This window comes from Oncorhynchus tshawytscha, linkage group LG02 (genome assembly GCF_018296145.1).
Source record: "Oncorhynchus tshawytscha isolate Ot180627B linkage group LG02, Otsh_v2.0, whole genome shotgun sequence".
In the NCBI taxonomy this organism is placed as follows: Eukaryota; Metazoa; Chordata; class Actinopteri; order Salmoniformes; family Salmonidae; genus Oncorhynchus; species Oncorhynchus tshawytscha.
Window position 1 is genome coordinate 60,884,870 of NC_056430.1, and position 16,552 is coordinate 60,901,421.

The 16,552-nt window shown below is 40.4% G+C and overlaps 1 protein-coding gene across 3 annotated transcripts in view; it reads right to left on the bottom strand.

The window, feature by feature from the left end:
• Window positions 1-16,552, bottom strand: part of strn (striatin, calmodulin binding protein) — a 92,824-nt gene that overhangs the window by 23,494 nt on the left and 52,778 nt on the right. For all 3 annotated transcript variants that reach the window (XM_024442973.2, XM_042302013.1, XM_042302012.1), the window contains exon 4: window positions 13,882-13,963. In XM_024442973.2, coding sequence (XP_024298741.1) covers window positions 13,882-13,963 — 82 coding nt within the window. The remainder of the gene's footprint in view (window positions 1-13,881; window positions 13,964-16,552) is intronic.

Below are 16,552 nucleotides of genomic sequence, written 5' to 3' on the forward strand. Positions count from 1 at the left end.
AAATCAACTGTGGGAGCAATTATTAGGAAATGGAAGACATAGAAGACCACTGATAATCTCCCTCGATCTGGGGCTCCACGTAAGATCTCACCTCGTGGGGTCAAAATGACCACAAGAACGTTGAGCAAAAATCCCAGAACCACACGGGGGGACCTAGTGAATGACCTGCAGAGAGCTGGGACCAAAGTAACAAAGCCTACCATCAGTAACACACTACGCCGCCAGGGACTCAAATCCTGCAGTGCCAGACGTGTCCCCCTGCTTAAGCCAGTACATGTCCAGGCCAGTCTGAAGTTTTCTAGAGAGCATTTGGATGATCCAGAAGAAGATTGGGAGAATGTCATATGGTCAGATGAAACCAAAATAGAACTTTTTGGTAAAACCCCAACTCGTCGTGTTTGGAGGACAAAGAATGCTGTGTTGCATCCAAAGAACACCATACCTACTGTGAAGTATGGGGGTGGAAACATCATGCTTTGGGGCTGTTTTTCTGCAAAGGGACCAGGACGACTGATCCGTGTAAAGGAAAGAATGAATGGGGTCATGTATCATGAGATTTTGAGTGAAAACCTCCTTCCACCAGCAAGGGCATTGAAGATGAAACGTGGCTGGGTCTTTCAGCATGACATTGATCCCAAAAACACTGCCCGGGCAACGAAGGAGTGGTTTCGTAAGAAGCATTTCAAGGTCCTGGAGTGGCCTAGCCAGTCTCCAGATCTCAACCCCATAGAAAATCTTTTGGAGGGAGTTGAAAGTCCGTGTTGCCCAGCAACAGCCCAAAAACATCACTGCTCTAGAGGAGATCTGCATGGAGGAATGGGCCAAAATACCAGCAACAGTGTGTGAAAACCTTGTGAAGACTTACAGAAAACGTTTGACCTCTGTCATTGCCAACAAAGGGCATATAACAAAGTATTGAGTTAAACTTTTGTTATTGACCAAATACTTATTTTCCACCATAATTTGCAAATTAATTCATAAAAAATCCTACAATGTGATTTTCTGGATTTTTTTCTCATTTTGTCTGTCATAGTTGAAGTGCACCTATGATGAAAATTACAGGCCTCTCATCTTTTTAAGTGGGAGAACTTGCACAATTGGTGGCTGACTAAATACTTTTTTGCCCCACTGTATACACACACAGTCGTGGCCAAAAGTTTTGAGAATGACACAAATAATAATTTTCAAGTCTGCTGCCTCAGTTTGTATGATGGCAATTATACTCCAGAATGTTGTGAAGAGTGATCAGATGAATTGCAATTAATTGCAAAGTCCCTCTTTGTCATGCAAATGATCTGAATCCCCCAAAAACATTTCCACTGCATTTCAGCCCTGCCACAAAAGGATCAGATGACATCATGTCAGTGATTCTCTCGTTAATACAGGTGTGAGTGTTGACGAGGACAAGGCTGGAGATCACTCTGTCATGCTGATTGAGTTCGAATAACAGACTGGAAGCTACAAAAGGAGGGTGGTGCTTGGAATCATTGTTCTTCCTCTGTCAATCATGGTTACCTGCAAGGAAACACGTGACGTCATCATTGCTTTGCACAAAAAGGGCTTCACATGCAAGGATATTGCTGCCAGTAAGATTGCACCTAAATCAAACATTTTAACGGATCATCAAGAACTTCAAGGAGAGCGGTTCAATGGTTGTGATAAAGGCTTCAGGGCGCCCAATAAAGTCCAGCAAGCGCCAGGACTGTCTCCTAAAGTTGATTCAGCTGCGGGATCGGGGCACCATCAGTACAGAGCTTGCTCAGGAATTGGCAGCAGGCAGGTGTAAGTGCATCTGCACGCACAGTGAGGCAAAGACTTTTGGAGGATGGCCTGGTGTCAAGAAGGGCAGCAAAGAAGCCACTTCTCTCCTGGAAAAACATCAGGGACAGACTGATATTCTGCAAAAGGTACAGGGATTGGACTGCTGAGGACTGGTGTAAAGTAATTTTCTCTGAGGAATGTGTGGATGGCTGGGATAATACAAGTGGATGATTCTGCAATGGATGAGCAAAGACACACACACTTCTCTCATTGCTCCATCACAGTATTGTCTGTTTATTCCTTTTTCTCTATATGTCTCACTCCTATGCATGCATGCACACACACACACACACGCATGCATGCACCTGCACTGTGACAGAAACATTACATATTTACCTGGTTTGTTTGATATTAATAGTTAGCAATTAATACTTAACAAATAGGACATTTCTGTTCTGTTTAATTCTGTGTTTCTGTAAAGAGCTGGTTTCCACTCTAGTTCCCTGCAGATAATCTGGGCGTATGGTCACTGGAGATGGCTTGAGCTGACAAATGAGTCAAAGACTGCATTACAGAGACAATGTGTTTTACTAGAGATAGCTTAGAAGTAGAACACTCCCTCATTGTCTCAAAATAATCCTTGCATCTGGGAAACTAAGCCAGATTGGGGATAAAACAACAACCCATGTGGAGATAACGACAGGATGACCCCAGAGTGGCATATGATGCCCCAATCTGCATGAGGGGGGTTGAACCAACCCTAACTGAGCATGGTTAGTGTCAGCTATATATAGAACTCTGCATTTGTGTAAAGGTTAGGTTACTCGGTCCAAGACTTAAGAGTGGAGGGTGTCGACCAGCCTCATTATTGCAATAATTAATCGATACTAAATAAAGATGACTGTTTGAAGAAATGACCAAGTCTCTCTCAGTACTGAATTTCCACACCATTTTTAGCGATGAGGATGGGATCTCTGCAACTTCAACTGCTCCTGAAGATCTGGGTAAACTGTGCACAGGGGATCAGAAATTGGGATCTCAGGGAAAAACCACACTCATTATTGAGCAGCTGTACCCTCCTATTATCTGAAAGGTAGTGGGCATGGGTGGATACCAGAGTTCGGAGAGAGGTAGGCTTGGACAATGTATCAATAAGCAATTGACATTATGAAGAGAGAAAAAATATTTAAAAATAAAAGCCCCTATTGAGGGTACGCTCAGAGCGAGTTCTTCCTTACGAGGGCCACAGCTTAGGTAACTAGCAGGACTGAGTTGCGTTGATAAGAATGTTCTTAAGTGAGGTATCCTTGGGAATGGTTGTTAAATAGCCAGTTGAGGGCAACCAAAAGTCCAGCCCGTAGTACTGAATTGATCACAGTAGGACTGGTGAGGTTTGTGGGAACGAGGGACCAGAGCCTGGTGACACCCTGCGGGGGCACTAGTGCTGGCGGAGTTCTATTAGACGAGGGACCTGCGCCCAGTGACACCTGAAAGAACACTGGCCCTGGCGAAGTCTAATTATAACGTGTTGTGTTAGTTATGTGTTTTTTTAGTGTGTTAACAGGTATGCCCCGGGTTACTATTTTTAGGTGTTATGGTGCGTGTTTTGATCGTTTTCCTCGTCCGTCTCATTCCCCTCTGTGTTTTTTTGTTTGTGTTTTCTGTGAATGTGATAAGAGTGTGTGTGAGGGAAGTATGTTTTGGGAACAGTACTGTGTGAATGTGAATTAGAGTGTGTGAGGGCAGAAATAAGTGTTAATCTTACATTAAGATAATAAGATATGTAGCGTTATCTTGGGGTCCGTCCAACACTGCCCATCATAGAATATCAGGGGGTGGTATTATTAAGTGCTAGATGTTATTTTAGAAAATAGCTGCAAATCTATCATTTCTGGAAGTCTAGGAACCGTTGAGGATACGTGTGGAGCATTATTCCCATAAGGGTCCGGGAAATTTATAAAACAAGGCTACAACAGCAATGGATCAAAGTTTTGGGTGGTAAGAGGCTATAGTATTGTGCCCACCTTTATGTATTTTTCCTTAAGAATTGGCTGATGTATGTTTACATTTGGGCATTACAAGTTAATCTTAAAATAACAGATGTTTAATGAGTGTGAAGCAGAGGTTGGTATTAAATTTTGTTTAGTAATATTGATAAGGAGGAAGGAGGAGCTCCCCAAACAGGTCAGCGACAAAGCTGTGGAGAAGGACAGATCAGGGTTGGGTTATAAAAAAATATCAGAAACTTTGAACATCCTATGGAGCACCATTAAATCCATTATTAAAAGATGAAAAGGCACCACAACAAACCTGCCAAGAGAAGGCCACCCACCAAAACTCAAGGATCACGCATTAATCAGAGAGGCAACAAAGAGACCAAAGATAACCCTGAAGGAGCTGCAAAGCTCCACAGCGGAGATTGGAGTATCTATCCATAGGACAACTTTAAGCCGTACACTCCACAGTGCTGGGCTTTACTGAAGAGTGGCCAGAAAAAAGCCTTTGCTTAAAATAAAATAAAAATAAGCAAACACATTTGGTGTTCACCAAAAGGCATGTGGGAGACTCCCCAAACATTTGGAAGAAGGTACTCTGGTCAGATGAGACTAAAATTGAGCTATTTGGCCATCAAGGAAAATACTATGTCTGGCGCAAACCCAACACCTCTCATCACCCCGAGAATACCATCCATGTTTTTCATCAACAGGGACTGGAAAACTGGTCAGAATCGAAGGAATGATTGGATGGCGCCAAATACAGGGAAATTCTTGAAGGAAACCTGTTTCAGTCTTCCAGAGATTTGAGACTGGGGCAGAGGTTCACCTTCCACCAGGACAATGACCCCAAGCATACTGCTAAAGCAACACTCAAGTGCTTTAAGGGGAAACATTTAAATGTCTTGGAATAGTCAAAGAACAGACCTTAATCAAATTGAGAATCTGTGGTATGAATTAAAGATTGCTGTACACCAGCGGAACCCATCCAACTTGAAGGAGCTGAAGCAGTTTTGCCTTGAAGAAATCCCAGTGGCTGGATGTGCCAAGATTAGAGAGACATACCCCAAGAGACTTCCAGCTGTAATTGCTGCAAAATGTGGCTCTACAAAGTATTGACTTTGGGGGGGTGAATAGTTATGCACGCTCAAGTTCAGTTTTTTTGTCTTATTTCTTGTTTGTTTCACAATAAAATATATTTTGTATCTTCAAAGTGGTAGGCATGTTGTGTAAATCAAATCATACAACCCCCCCCAAATATCCATTTTAATTCCAAGTTGTTAGGCAACAAAATAAGAAAAAATGCCAAGGGGGTTGGGGGGGTGAATACTTTCGCAAGCCACTGTAGGTTATTAGTGGGGTTTTTATAGCACTCTAATGAGGTGACATTTTAGTAATAAAAAGGTACAAGGTTAAATGAGGAGTAGAGGGATTGAGCCTTGAGATCATAAAATAAATTAGCTGTGGTTTGAATGTGAGCAGGCAGTGGCACATTTGAAGTAGAGGTATGAGTAACATTCTTTGACCGTTTCTGATTATTGTTTCTTGGTTTTGTAGTTTTGGTGACACCAGTGAATTTGAGCAGGAAGTTAATGTATTCTATAATGATCATCTGTTTCCATTACATGGAAAGTAATTAAAGTAGATTGAAATAAGTATTGAATATTAAGCTGATAAGACAGCAAACTTTTTGAAGGTTCTACATTTGTTAAACAGTTTTCTATTATACTAAATTAATGCAACAGGTTAAATTGATAGGATTACCGGAAAGGGGCTCTGGGATTGTTTATTTTAGACTGGTCGATTCCACTTAATGGAACACGGTATTATCGGATGTGTCTTAAATTGGATTCTTGCTTCCAGGACAGATGGAAGTCCAATACAGTATGTATGTTAATTAAGGGAGACGTGGGGACCACGTCTCAAACAACTTTTTATTAGATGCCTGTGATCAAATATGATTGATTCCTTACTCTGAGATATTGACTACTATGGTGGAAAAAATGCAAGATTATGTTATAATACTTTTATTGCATGAAATGGTTGTTTTATGCAACAGAATAGAGTATTCTATATGTTGTGTGTGTTCTACTGAGGATGGCCCTCTGGGAGATAATACTGACAGGAGATTTAAGATGTCTTTTGGGTGATAAAACCTAAAGAGCATTCCAGAGCATGAGTTAATGTTTCTGTTCTATACTGTATCAGGGAGAGATGGTTCCAGTTTGGAGTCGGAGGGCCAGACACTGGTCTCTACACAATGAAAACTGTTGACACAGCAGATACTGTCTGCTATGTATTATAGGTATCTTTCATACAGATCTTAACCTTGTGACACATTCTATATATCTGTTGTTCGTCTTGTAGGTTGAAAGGGGTGTATCTTGGCTATAAAAGACCTTTGTACTTTTGTCTCGGGGCTCTCAACGAATCATCTGAGCGTGAATCGTCGACCACCCAGCCATCATTATCGTAGAGCACTCAAACGATTCACTTTATGTGTGTGCGTTGTATTGACCTGCTCCCTTATTAATAGTGATTAAATATTTAGTTTAAAAATTAAGTATAACTCTGACTTGTGTGATAAGTTTGTCTCCTCATTTGATAGTAAAGAAATGAACCACCACACTACATTTGCAACAGAAAAAAAGTATTATATTTAGAGTGGTAACAGGAACAATCTATGGCGAAACAGCTGTTACATATGTTGTTGGACCTTGGTCTAGTAACGACACCAGGATAAGTTTACATGGTTATGAATGGAGAGACCAGTCAAATAATACAATATGGGAGTGAATTGTCACTCTGTGGCGAGATACGTTGCATGCTAAATTAAGCGCACATAAACATTTGGGGACATTAACCTCTCTAGGGTAGGGGGCAGCATTTGGAATTTTGGACGAAAAGCATGCCCAAATTAAACGGCCTGTAACTCGGGCCCAGAAGATATGATATGCATATAACTGGTAGATTTGGATAGAAAACACTCTAAAGTTTTCCAAAACTGTTAAAATAGTGTCTGTGAGCATAACAGAACTGATTTGGCAGGCGAAAACCTGAGAATAATCCATTCAGGAAGTTTTTTTTTTTTGTGTGTGTAGTTTTCTATTCAATGCTATTACAGTATCCATTGACTTAAGACTGCAGTTCCTATGCCTTCCACTAGATGTCAACAGTCTTTAGAAATTGTTTCAGGCTTGTATTCTTATAAATGAGCGAGTAAGACCAGTCTGAATGAGTGGACCCTGACGTGTCACAGAGCTTTTTCATGTGCAATCCTGAGAGAGTGCATTTCTTGTTTACCTTTTATATTGACGACGTTATTGTCCAGTTGAAATATTATAGATCATTTAGGCTAAAAAACAACCTGAGGATTGAATATAAACAGCATTTGACATGTTTCTATGAACTTCACAGATACACTTTGGATTTTTTTCTGCCTGTTTTGACTGCGTTTGAGCCTGTGGATTACTGAAGAAAACACGCAAACAAAACAGAGGTTTTTGGATATAAAGAGACTTTATCGAACAAAAGGAACATTTATTGAGTAAATTAATGTCGGAGTGCCACCATATGAAGATCATCAAGGTAAGGGATTAACTTCTGCTTGGCTGGTTACGTTCTCAAAAAATAAGGTATGCTTTCGCCGTAAAGCATTTTAAAAATCTGACACAGTGGTTGGATTTACAAGAAGTTCCCGTTTTAAAACAAGATATTTTGTCATGAAAAGATGCTCGACTATGCATATAATTGACAGCTTTGGGAAGAAAACACTCTGACGTTTCCAAAACCGCAAAGATATTATCTGTGAGTGCCACAGAACTGGTGCTACAGGCGAAACCAAGATGAAATTTCAAACAGGAAATGCTCCAGATTTTGAAGGCGCTGTGTTCCAATGTCTCCTTATATGGCTGTGAATGCGCCAGGAATGAGCTTACACTTTGTCGTTTGCCCAAGGTGTCTGCAGCATTGTGACGTATTTGTAGGCATATCATTGGAAGATTGACCATAAGAGACTACATTTACCAGGTGCTCGCTTGGTGTCCTCCGTCGAAATTATTGCGTAATCTCCAGCTGCGTGTATTTTTCCATTTGCTTCAGAGGAGAAACCAAACTGCCACGAATGATTTATCATCGAATAGAGATGTGAAAAACACCTTGAGGATTGATTCTAAACAACGTTTGCCATGTTTCTGTCGATATTATGGAGTTAATTTGGAAAAAAGTTTGGCGTTGTAATGACTGAATTTTCGTTTTTTTTTGGTAGCCAAACGTGACGCACCAAACGGAGCGATTTCTCCTAAACAAATAATCTTTCAGGAAAAACTGAGCATTTGCTATCTAACTGAGAGTCTCCTCATTGAAAACATCCAAAGTTCTTCAAAGGTAAATGATTTATTTGAATGCTTTTCTGGTTTTTGTGAAAATGTTGCCTGCTGATGCTAACGCTAAATGCTACGCTAGCTACGCTAGCTGTTACACAAAAGTTACACAAAAGTTTTGCTATGGTTGAGAAGCATATTTTGAAAATCTGAGATGACAGTGTTGTTAACAAAAGGCTAAGCTTGAGAGCTAGCATATTAATTTCATCTGCGATTTTCATGAATAGTTAACGTTGCGTTATGCTAATGAGTTTGAGGCTGTATTCACGATCCCGGATCCGGGATGGCTAGAATCAAGAGGTTAAGGGGAGTAATTCCAATTTGATTTGCAGTGTTGTTGTTTTTACACAGTCACTATGGTGAGTCATGTGTCAAAATGGGGGAATTACCAGTCATTTTGAGGGTTTTTGGATTGAAATGTACACACCTTGAGTGATATGTAGGGATGCATCGAGTGATATATGAATGAGTGTATTATTGTTGCGTTGTTTGTTCTGTTTTGAAAATCTCACCAGATTGGGTCTTCTGGATGATCAGGATAACTTCCTGTGATAGGGGGAGTATAAACCAATATGGGAATATTGTTTCAACAGAATGTGATGTTATTTTTTTATTTTTATGTACATGTGTTTTAAACATTGGATTAAGAATATTGGTAGTAGTAATAATTTGTCATACGGTAGATCATTTGTTTGGATTTGTTTCCTGAATCAGAAATGAACTGAACCACAGTTGAAGTCGGAAGATTACATGCACTTAGGTTGGAGTCATTACAAATCGTTTTTCAACCACTCCACAAATGTCTTGTTAAAATTAACCAACCCAATTTAAACAATTTAAAAGGCAATGCTACCAAATACGAATTGAGTATATGTAAACTTCTGACCCACTGGGAATGTGATGAAAGAAATACAAGCTGAAATAAATCCCTCAACTATTATTCTGACATTTCACATTCTTAAAAGTAAAGCAGTGATCCTAACTGACACAAGACAGAGAATTTTTTACTAGGATTAAAGAATGTTGGTAACATAGGTAAGATGTTTTATATTCATCATATGTTTGTAAGTTACTTCTCATCAAGAATGTTATTTTTGTATAATACTGTGGCAGGGTTGCAGTTATCTGTTCTATGTCAAGACTAAGTTGCATGGGCTGCAGAGAGGGGAGAGGTCAAAGTGTCATCATGTGTAAACATATCTTTTGCTCCACTGTGTCTGTGCCAGTCACTCCCTACTTTTCCCATCGGGGAAAGGAGGATGGCAGTGTCTGGAATCATTCTATCCTCTCCGTGAGTTTGTCCAGGATTGGTTGTATCTAAATGACAATTTGATATATGCCTGTTGATCTGGAGGGTTGGTTTATGGTTTCGGGGTTTGAGTAAGGAGACAAAGCTGAACGATTTATTATGTCTATACTGTCTGACTATGTGTGTTCTTTGCTATTAAAGCATCTCAGTTGCAATGTAGGGGGTCTCTCAGAGAATTCATTGATAGACACTGAATTGCCTGAGTGTCACAGGGTTGTGATAGAGCTCATATAATTAAAGATGGACTTTGATAACTAACTCTGACTTGTGTGTGGTTTGCGCTCATGATTAGGTAAATAGAGGAAATTTCCACGACAGTCATTACAAATCGTTTTTCAACCACTCCACAAATTTATTGTTAAAATTAACCAACCCAATTTAAACAATTTAAAAGGCAATGCTACCAAATACGAATTGAGTATATGTAAACTTCTGACCCACTGGGAATGTGATGAAAGAAATACAAGCCGAAATAAATCACTCTACTATTATTCTGACATTTGACATTCTTAAAAGTAAAGCACTGATCCTAACTAACACAAGACAGAGAATTTTTTACTAGGATTAAAAACTGAGTTTAAATGTTTTTGGCTAAGGTGTATGTAAACGTCCGACTTCATCTGTAAACAGTTTTTTTGATCTGTCCTTTCTCAAGATTATGGATTGTGACTACAGATGGCATCTAGATGTACGGAAGGGAATTTGACCAAACAGGGTGTGGACCTCAAAACCCCCTCTAACCAGCTCAAGAAATGGCGTTCACTACAGCCCTGTCCTGCACCACTTCTATCGAGAGACCGAGTCTGAGTGGAAGCTATCTGAAGAAGAAATGCCAGAAGATTGAGTGCTGGGATAGGAAGGGGGTTGGTCAACTGTGCCCGTAATTGATTTAGACTTGTCTGAAATTGTTATTTTGGGGTATCAGGCTGATTGAGGTTTATACACTGCTACATTTATAGAAATTTAGGCTAAGAATGCATTGAGATACTGACCTGCAATTATAACCCTGACGAGAAACTTAATACTAGAATTATGAGTTTAATATATGGTCTAGTAATATAAATGTACATTCTGCCAGTGTTGATGTATGTTAAATTGACAGTTTTAATTTTGAGTGTTAGAATCAATGTGAATCACTGAGCAAGGCCATTCAAAATTTTGGTTTGAGAATTAATTGGGTTTTGAATTAATGATTTGGAAACTGAATGATTCTTTTGAGTAAGGTTTAGTATGTTAAAAACTATATGAGTGGAGCAATTCATGTTTTATGGATTGATTGTTTTTATTATTCTTATGCTAATGATGACATTGGTAAAGAAGTTGTGTACTATGTTGAGACTATTCTCAGCATGCCTTGGTGAATGGAGGGGTGAACTCTGATCCTGAGAGTGAAACTGATCCTATTCTATTTGATTTATATTCATTACCAAATTGAAATGCTTAATTATAATGGGGCAGCAGGTAGCCTAGTGGTTAGAGTGTTGGGCCAGTAACCGAAAGGTTGCTAGATCGAATCCCCGAGCTGACAAGGTAAAAATCTGTCGTTCTACCCCTGAACAAGGCAGTTATCCCACTGTCAAAGTAAATAAGAATTTGTTCTTAACTGACTTGCCTACTTAAATAAAATGTAAATAAACCTCAGGAACCTCAGGTTTATGCTAATGGCACCATAGATTCCATAGGCGATGCCTCATACACAGTGGGATCATGATGCTTGTCCTGGGTCATGTTCATTAGGCACTAAACGGAAGAAATGTATTTTTAAAACTTAAAGGTTAAGTTAAGAGAATTCTCAAAATGGGGGAATGTGATAGAAACATCACATATTTACCTGGTTTGTTTGATATTAATCGTTAGCAATTAATACTTAAATAGGACATTTCTGTTGTGTTTAATCCTGTGTTTCTGTAAAGAGATGGTTTCCACTAGTTTCCTGCAGCTCATCTGGGCATATGGTCACTGGAGATGGCTTGAGCTGACAAATGAGTCAAAGACTGCATTACATAGACAAGAATGTGTTTTACTAGAGATATCTTAGGAGTAGAACAATCCCTCATTGTCTCAAAATCATCCTTGCATCTGGGAAACTAAGCCAGAGTGGGGATAAGACAACAACCCATGTGCAGATAACAACAGGATGAACCCAGAGTGGCATATGATGCCCCAATCTGCATGAGGGGGTTTGAACCAACCATGACTGAGCATTGTCAGTGTCAGTTATATATAGAACTCTGCATTTGTGTAAAGGTTAGGTTACTCGGTCCAACACTTGGGGGGGGGGGTGGACTAGCCTCCCTATTGCAATAATTCATCGATATTAAATAAAGATGATTGTTTGAAGAAATGACCAAATTTCTCAGTACTGAATTTCCATGACAACGCCCACGCACACTTGTGCATGCACACAAACTTGCAAGCAAGCAAGCATAGACACAAGCACACACAGACACACACACACAGGCCCACGCACACACAAGCATGCACACTCTCTCTGTATCCCCCTTTCGCTCATTCTACGTCCTGACTACTTTTGACACCCAGAGGGCACCAAAGCACAAACCTTTAACAGCTTTCACACCCCTTTGCATTCACATGATAGGAGTAACACACAGTATGTGAGTGTGTGTGTCTGCATGTGTGTGTCAGTCAGTCTTTGTGTATGTATGTGTGGATGTGAGCATGTGTCTAAGTGTGTGCGCATATTTTACTGTGTGTGTGTTACTCTATAGGTCTCTGTGTGTGCATGCGTGTCTAACGATCCACACGTCCCACCAGTCTCAGTGGGATTACTCCCTTATTCTATTCATACCGAGGCTCTTAATCTCCATTCAGAAGATTTTTCTCCCTTTGATGGCTTTTTGTCTTAAGACAGACACTTGCAGCCGATGGTGGTGCCCTATGAATACAGCCACACACACAGAGATGGTCAATAGAAACACAAGCACACACAGTCCGGTGGCATACAGTAAACCACTCCCAGAGGCCTTCCCTACTGAGTCAGTGGTTGTTGTGACAACCCAGATGCAGAACACACACATCTCCCAGCTAGAAATGACATGCTGGAGAGTTTCACACAGCTGCACAGACATAAAAACACACTGCTAAATAGATTATAAATAATTGCATTTAAAAAGGCCCAATGCAACCATTTCTATATCAATACCAAATTGTTTCTGGGTAACAATTATACTAAACAAAAACAAAAGCACCATGCAACAACGTGACCACCATTTGCCTCATGCAGTGTGACATCTCCTTCGCATAGTTGATCAGGCTGTTGATTGTGGCCTGTGGAATATTGTCCCACTCCTCTTCAATGGCTGTGCGACGTTGCTGGATATTGGCTGGAACTGGAACACGCTGTCAAACACGTTGATCCAGAGCATCCCAAACATGCTCAACGGGTGACATGTCTGGTGAATATGCAGACTAGGGAAGAACTGGGACATTTTCAGCTTCTAGAAATTGTGTACAGATCCTTGCGACGTGGGGCTGTTGTGCATTATCATGCTGAAACATAAGTTGATGGCGGCGGATGAATGGCACGACAATAGGACTCAGGATCTCGTCACGGTATCTCTGTGCATTCAAATTGCCAATGATAAAATGCAATTCTGAAAATGCAATTCTCAATTCGGAATTCTGACCTGTTCACCGGACGTGCTACCTGTCCCAGACCTATTATTTGACCATGCTGGTCATTTATGAACATTTGAACATCTTGGCCATGTTCTGTTATAATCTCCACCCGGCACAGCCAGAAGAGGACTGGCCACCCCTCATAGCCTTGTTCCTCTAGGTTTCTTCCTAGGTTTTGGCCTTTCTAGGGAGTTTTTCCTAGCCACCGTGCTTCAACACCCGCATTGCTTGCTGTTTGGGGTTTTAGGCTGGGTTTCTGTACAGCACTTTTGAGATATCAGCTGATGTACGAAGGGCTATACATTTGATTTGATTATCTCGGCAAAGAAGAAATGGTCACTAACAGGGATGTAAATACATTTGTACGCTTTTTCTGTGTATGGAAAATGTAGGGGATCTTTTATTTCAGCTCATGAAACATGGGACCAAAACCTTACAAGTTGCGTTTATATTTTTGTTCAGTGTAAGTACCTAATGTAGTGGATTTCCATTAAATTTGGCAAAAATAGCTATTCGGCAAAAAACTATTTCTCCAGCAAGAACTTTGCTAGGACTGTCTGGGAGTGGTCTGAGTGGGGAGGGGAAAACTGAAAACTGGCTTTTATTGGCAGAGAGGTTTGGAACGCTCTTTATTATTGGTCTATTAGCCAATATTCCACATGGTGATGTCACCGTGGTTAAGCCGAAACTCGCGACCATGCAAACCTGCTGATCAGAAGGCCACCAGGTCTCAAAGTTAAAAGTGTACAGCCATAGGTCACAATTAAGACAAAAAAGGTGTGCGTGTTGCACTCACTGTCTGAGTAGCTGCCGTCCCTGTTTCCAACCCAGCTGACTACTGTTGGGGGGGCTCGGGACCTCGTTTTCATTCCCTTCATCTGATGGAGAGAGAGGGGAAACAAGAATGAGACACAGAGACAGAGACAGACAGACACAGAGAGAGATGCACCGTGTTATTAAGGCTCCACTCACAGTCTTGAAGCATGGACTGACATACAGTATTTGAGCTGCATTCAATTTCATTCCAAAATTTCAATTGAAACATAGTCTAACCTGGATTGCACCATGTGTCCTGACCTATCAGAATGCATAAAGTACATCTGAACAAAACATGTCAGTATTGTGACATTTGACAAGCACAAATGTGACTCGTTTCAGGAAACTAGGCATATGTCGCAAGTCACTACTTCACAGGAGAGTCATTTGAACATAAACATGATTTTTTTAAATGAAAATGTGGGATTTTTTTGGCAGAAAGGCCTTCATGTGCTTTAATAACAAACTTGTATTCCATCCGTGAATACAAATATAGGGCCCTATGTTTTCCACGAAGTGGAAAACGGATGGAATCGCAGAATTTGGTAATAAAAATGGAATCAACTGTAAATATGGAATATTGCAGAATTTTCCATAATTTGGCTGAAATTGCTTAAAACAAATCCAAAGGCCTAATTATTGTAGTAACCTATATGATTTCATAATTGTAAAATTACAGACGATTAGGCCTAGGAAATAATTCCGGGGGGTTGTGCGTGAGACCCTTACCTCACAACTTGGCTGTCATTTTGAGAAACATGTCAAAGTCGTCAAAAAAACGAAAATGTGATGCTCACCCCTAAATTCAAAGCTGAGCAATACCCAAAGGACTATTATGAGTCAAGCTGTTTTGCAAATTCTGTGAACATACTATTGACTGTTCCTAGGCCGTCATTGAAAATAAGAATGTGTTCTTAACTGACTTGCCTAGTTAAATAAAGTTAAAATAAAATAAAAATTGGACCTGTAAAAATACGTATGATCACCACTTAAGGCCCAAAGCCCATGTGAAGAAGAAGGAAAAGCTCCGTGTTAGCCAGAGCATGACTCTTCAAACAGCCATTACTAGTGCAAGCGCATCAGCAGATTCAAGGCGAGAATTTATTCAGGACTTTGTGGCTGAGTGCGCCGAGTCCGACATCCCCTTAGAAAAGCTAAGAAAGCTACGGCCATTTCTTGTGAAGAATTGCAAATAAGGGAGGAGCGTTGCATGAAAACGAGAGCAGCCTCTGTCAAATTCACCTGCCCCTGCCGTTCTACAGAAGATCCGTGGGAAGAAGTTTGCGGTGGTTGTTGACGAGACAACAGATGCAAGGGATTGCAGCATTCATCATTGGTGAATTAATTTAACAGCCTATTAATATACTGTTGCAATAGCCTACATTTACATTCTGCAATATGAATTGTCCGCATGCAAATTGTGATATTCCAAATGATGAGCTACCGTGGTGAAATATAACGATGCATAATGTCAATAGCTGTCTGCCTCTCCATCTAGCTAACTATCGCTGTATCTAGATTGTGCAGGCCTTCACTGTTAAGCTAACCTTCATCTCTGAGGGCTGCTCCAAACTGATGACAGCTCTGTCAATCCTGGAAGGAACCCACCGTCCCACAGCAGTGTCTGCATACAATTGGAGGATTGGAGGATCTTGCCGAGTGAATGGAACGGCAAAAACATGTGGGTATGGTGCCAAAACAGACGAGCTACTGAGAAAGATGGGGATTGGAGAGAGGTGCTTGACCAACTCCATGATGCATCCACTTGGCCTTCACAAAGTTCTCAAAGCACTGGGACACACATCCAGCCAGAGAGGTCTACAGGCTGGCTAGGGTGTTCGATCCGAGGTAGGCTCCAGCAATGGAAAAGAAGATTGAAGCCTACACAACTGAAACCCATGGCAAGCCCATCAACAGAGCTCAGTGAATAATGGATTGCCTATCAGCACTGTGTGTCCAGTGAGCCCTCACCTGCTTTGGAGCTTGCTGATTACTAGAGGGGCCTGAGTGAGAGATTCCCAAGAGTTGCAGAAGTGGCTGTGCCCTACATTACTTCCCAGTCAGCTCAGTCGACTGTGAGAGGAGTTTCAGCAAATGCAACACTCTACTCACAAACAAGCGCGAGGCACTCACCGAGCTCAACACAAAGAGGCTGACAATCATGTACTTCAATGGAGAGGTCCGTGATAGATTGAAACCATACAATGGACAGACATAGGAGCTCATAAGGTAGTTCCATAGGTTTTGCCTATTGCTGCATTATTGCATGAATATATACTGTTTTACTATTTATAATGAAACAATTATGTGAAGCACAACATTTTTTTATTTTTACACAAGTATAACTCTAGGTTTTGCCTATTGCTTGTTGCCTAGATTCTGGCATTACTTTTATTAATTTATAATGAAACACTAGAACTCTGTATTGAAGCACTTGCCTTGATAAAAAAACAGTGCAATGTTGTGTTGCATCATTACAAATTTACTGTTATATCTTATTAAATTGTTAACGTTTTATTAATTTCAAATTATTATTATTATTATTATTTCTGATGATAAAATTAGTGTAAATCGTAAAACACAGAATTCAGAAACATTCAAACGGAAAAAAATGAATTTGGGAAAAAATAAAAAACTGATTTCATAGGGCC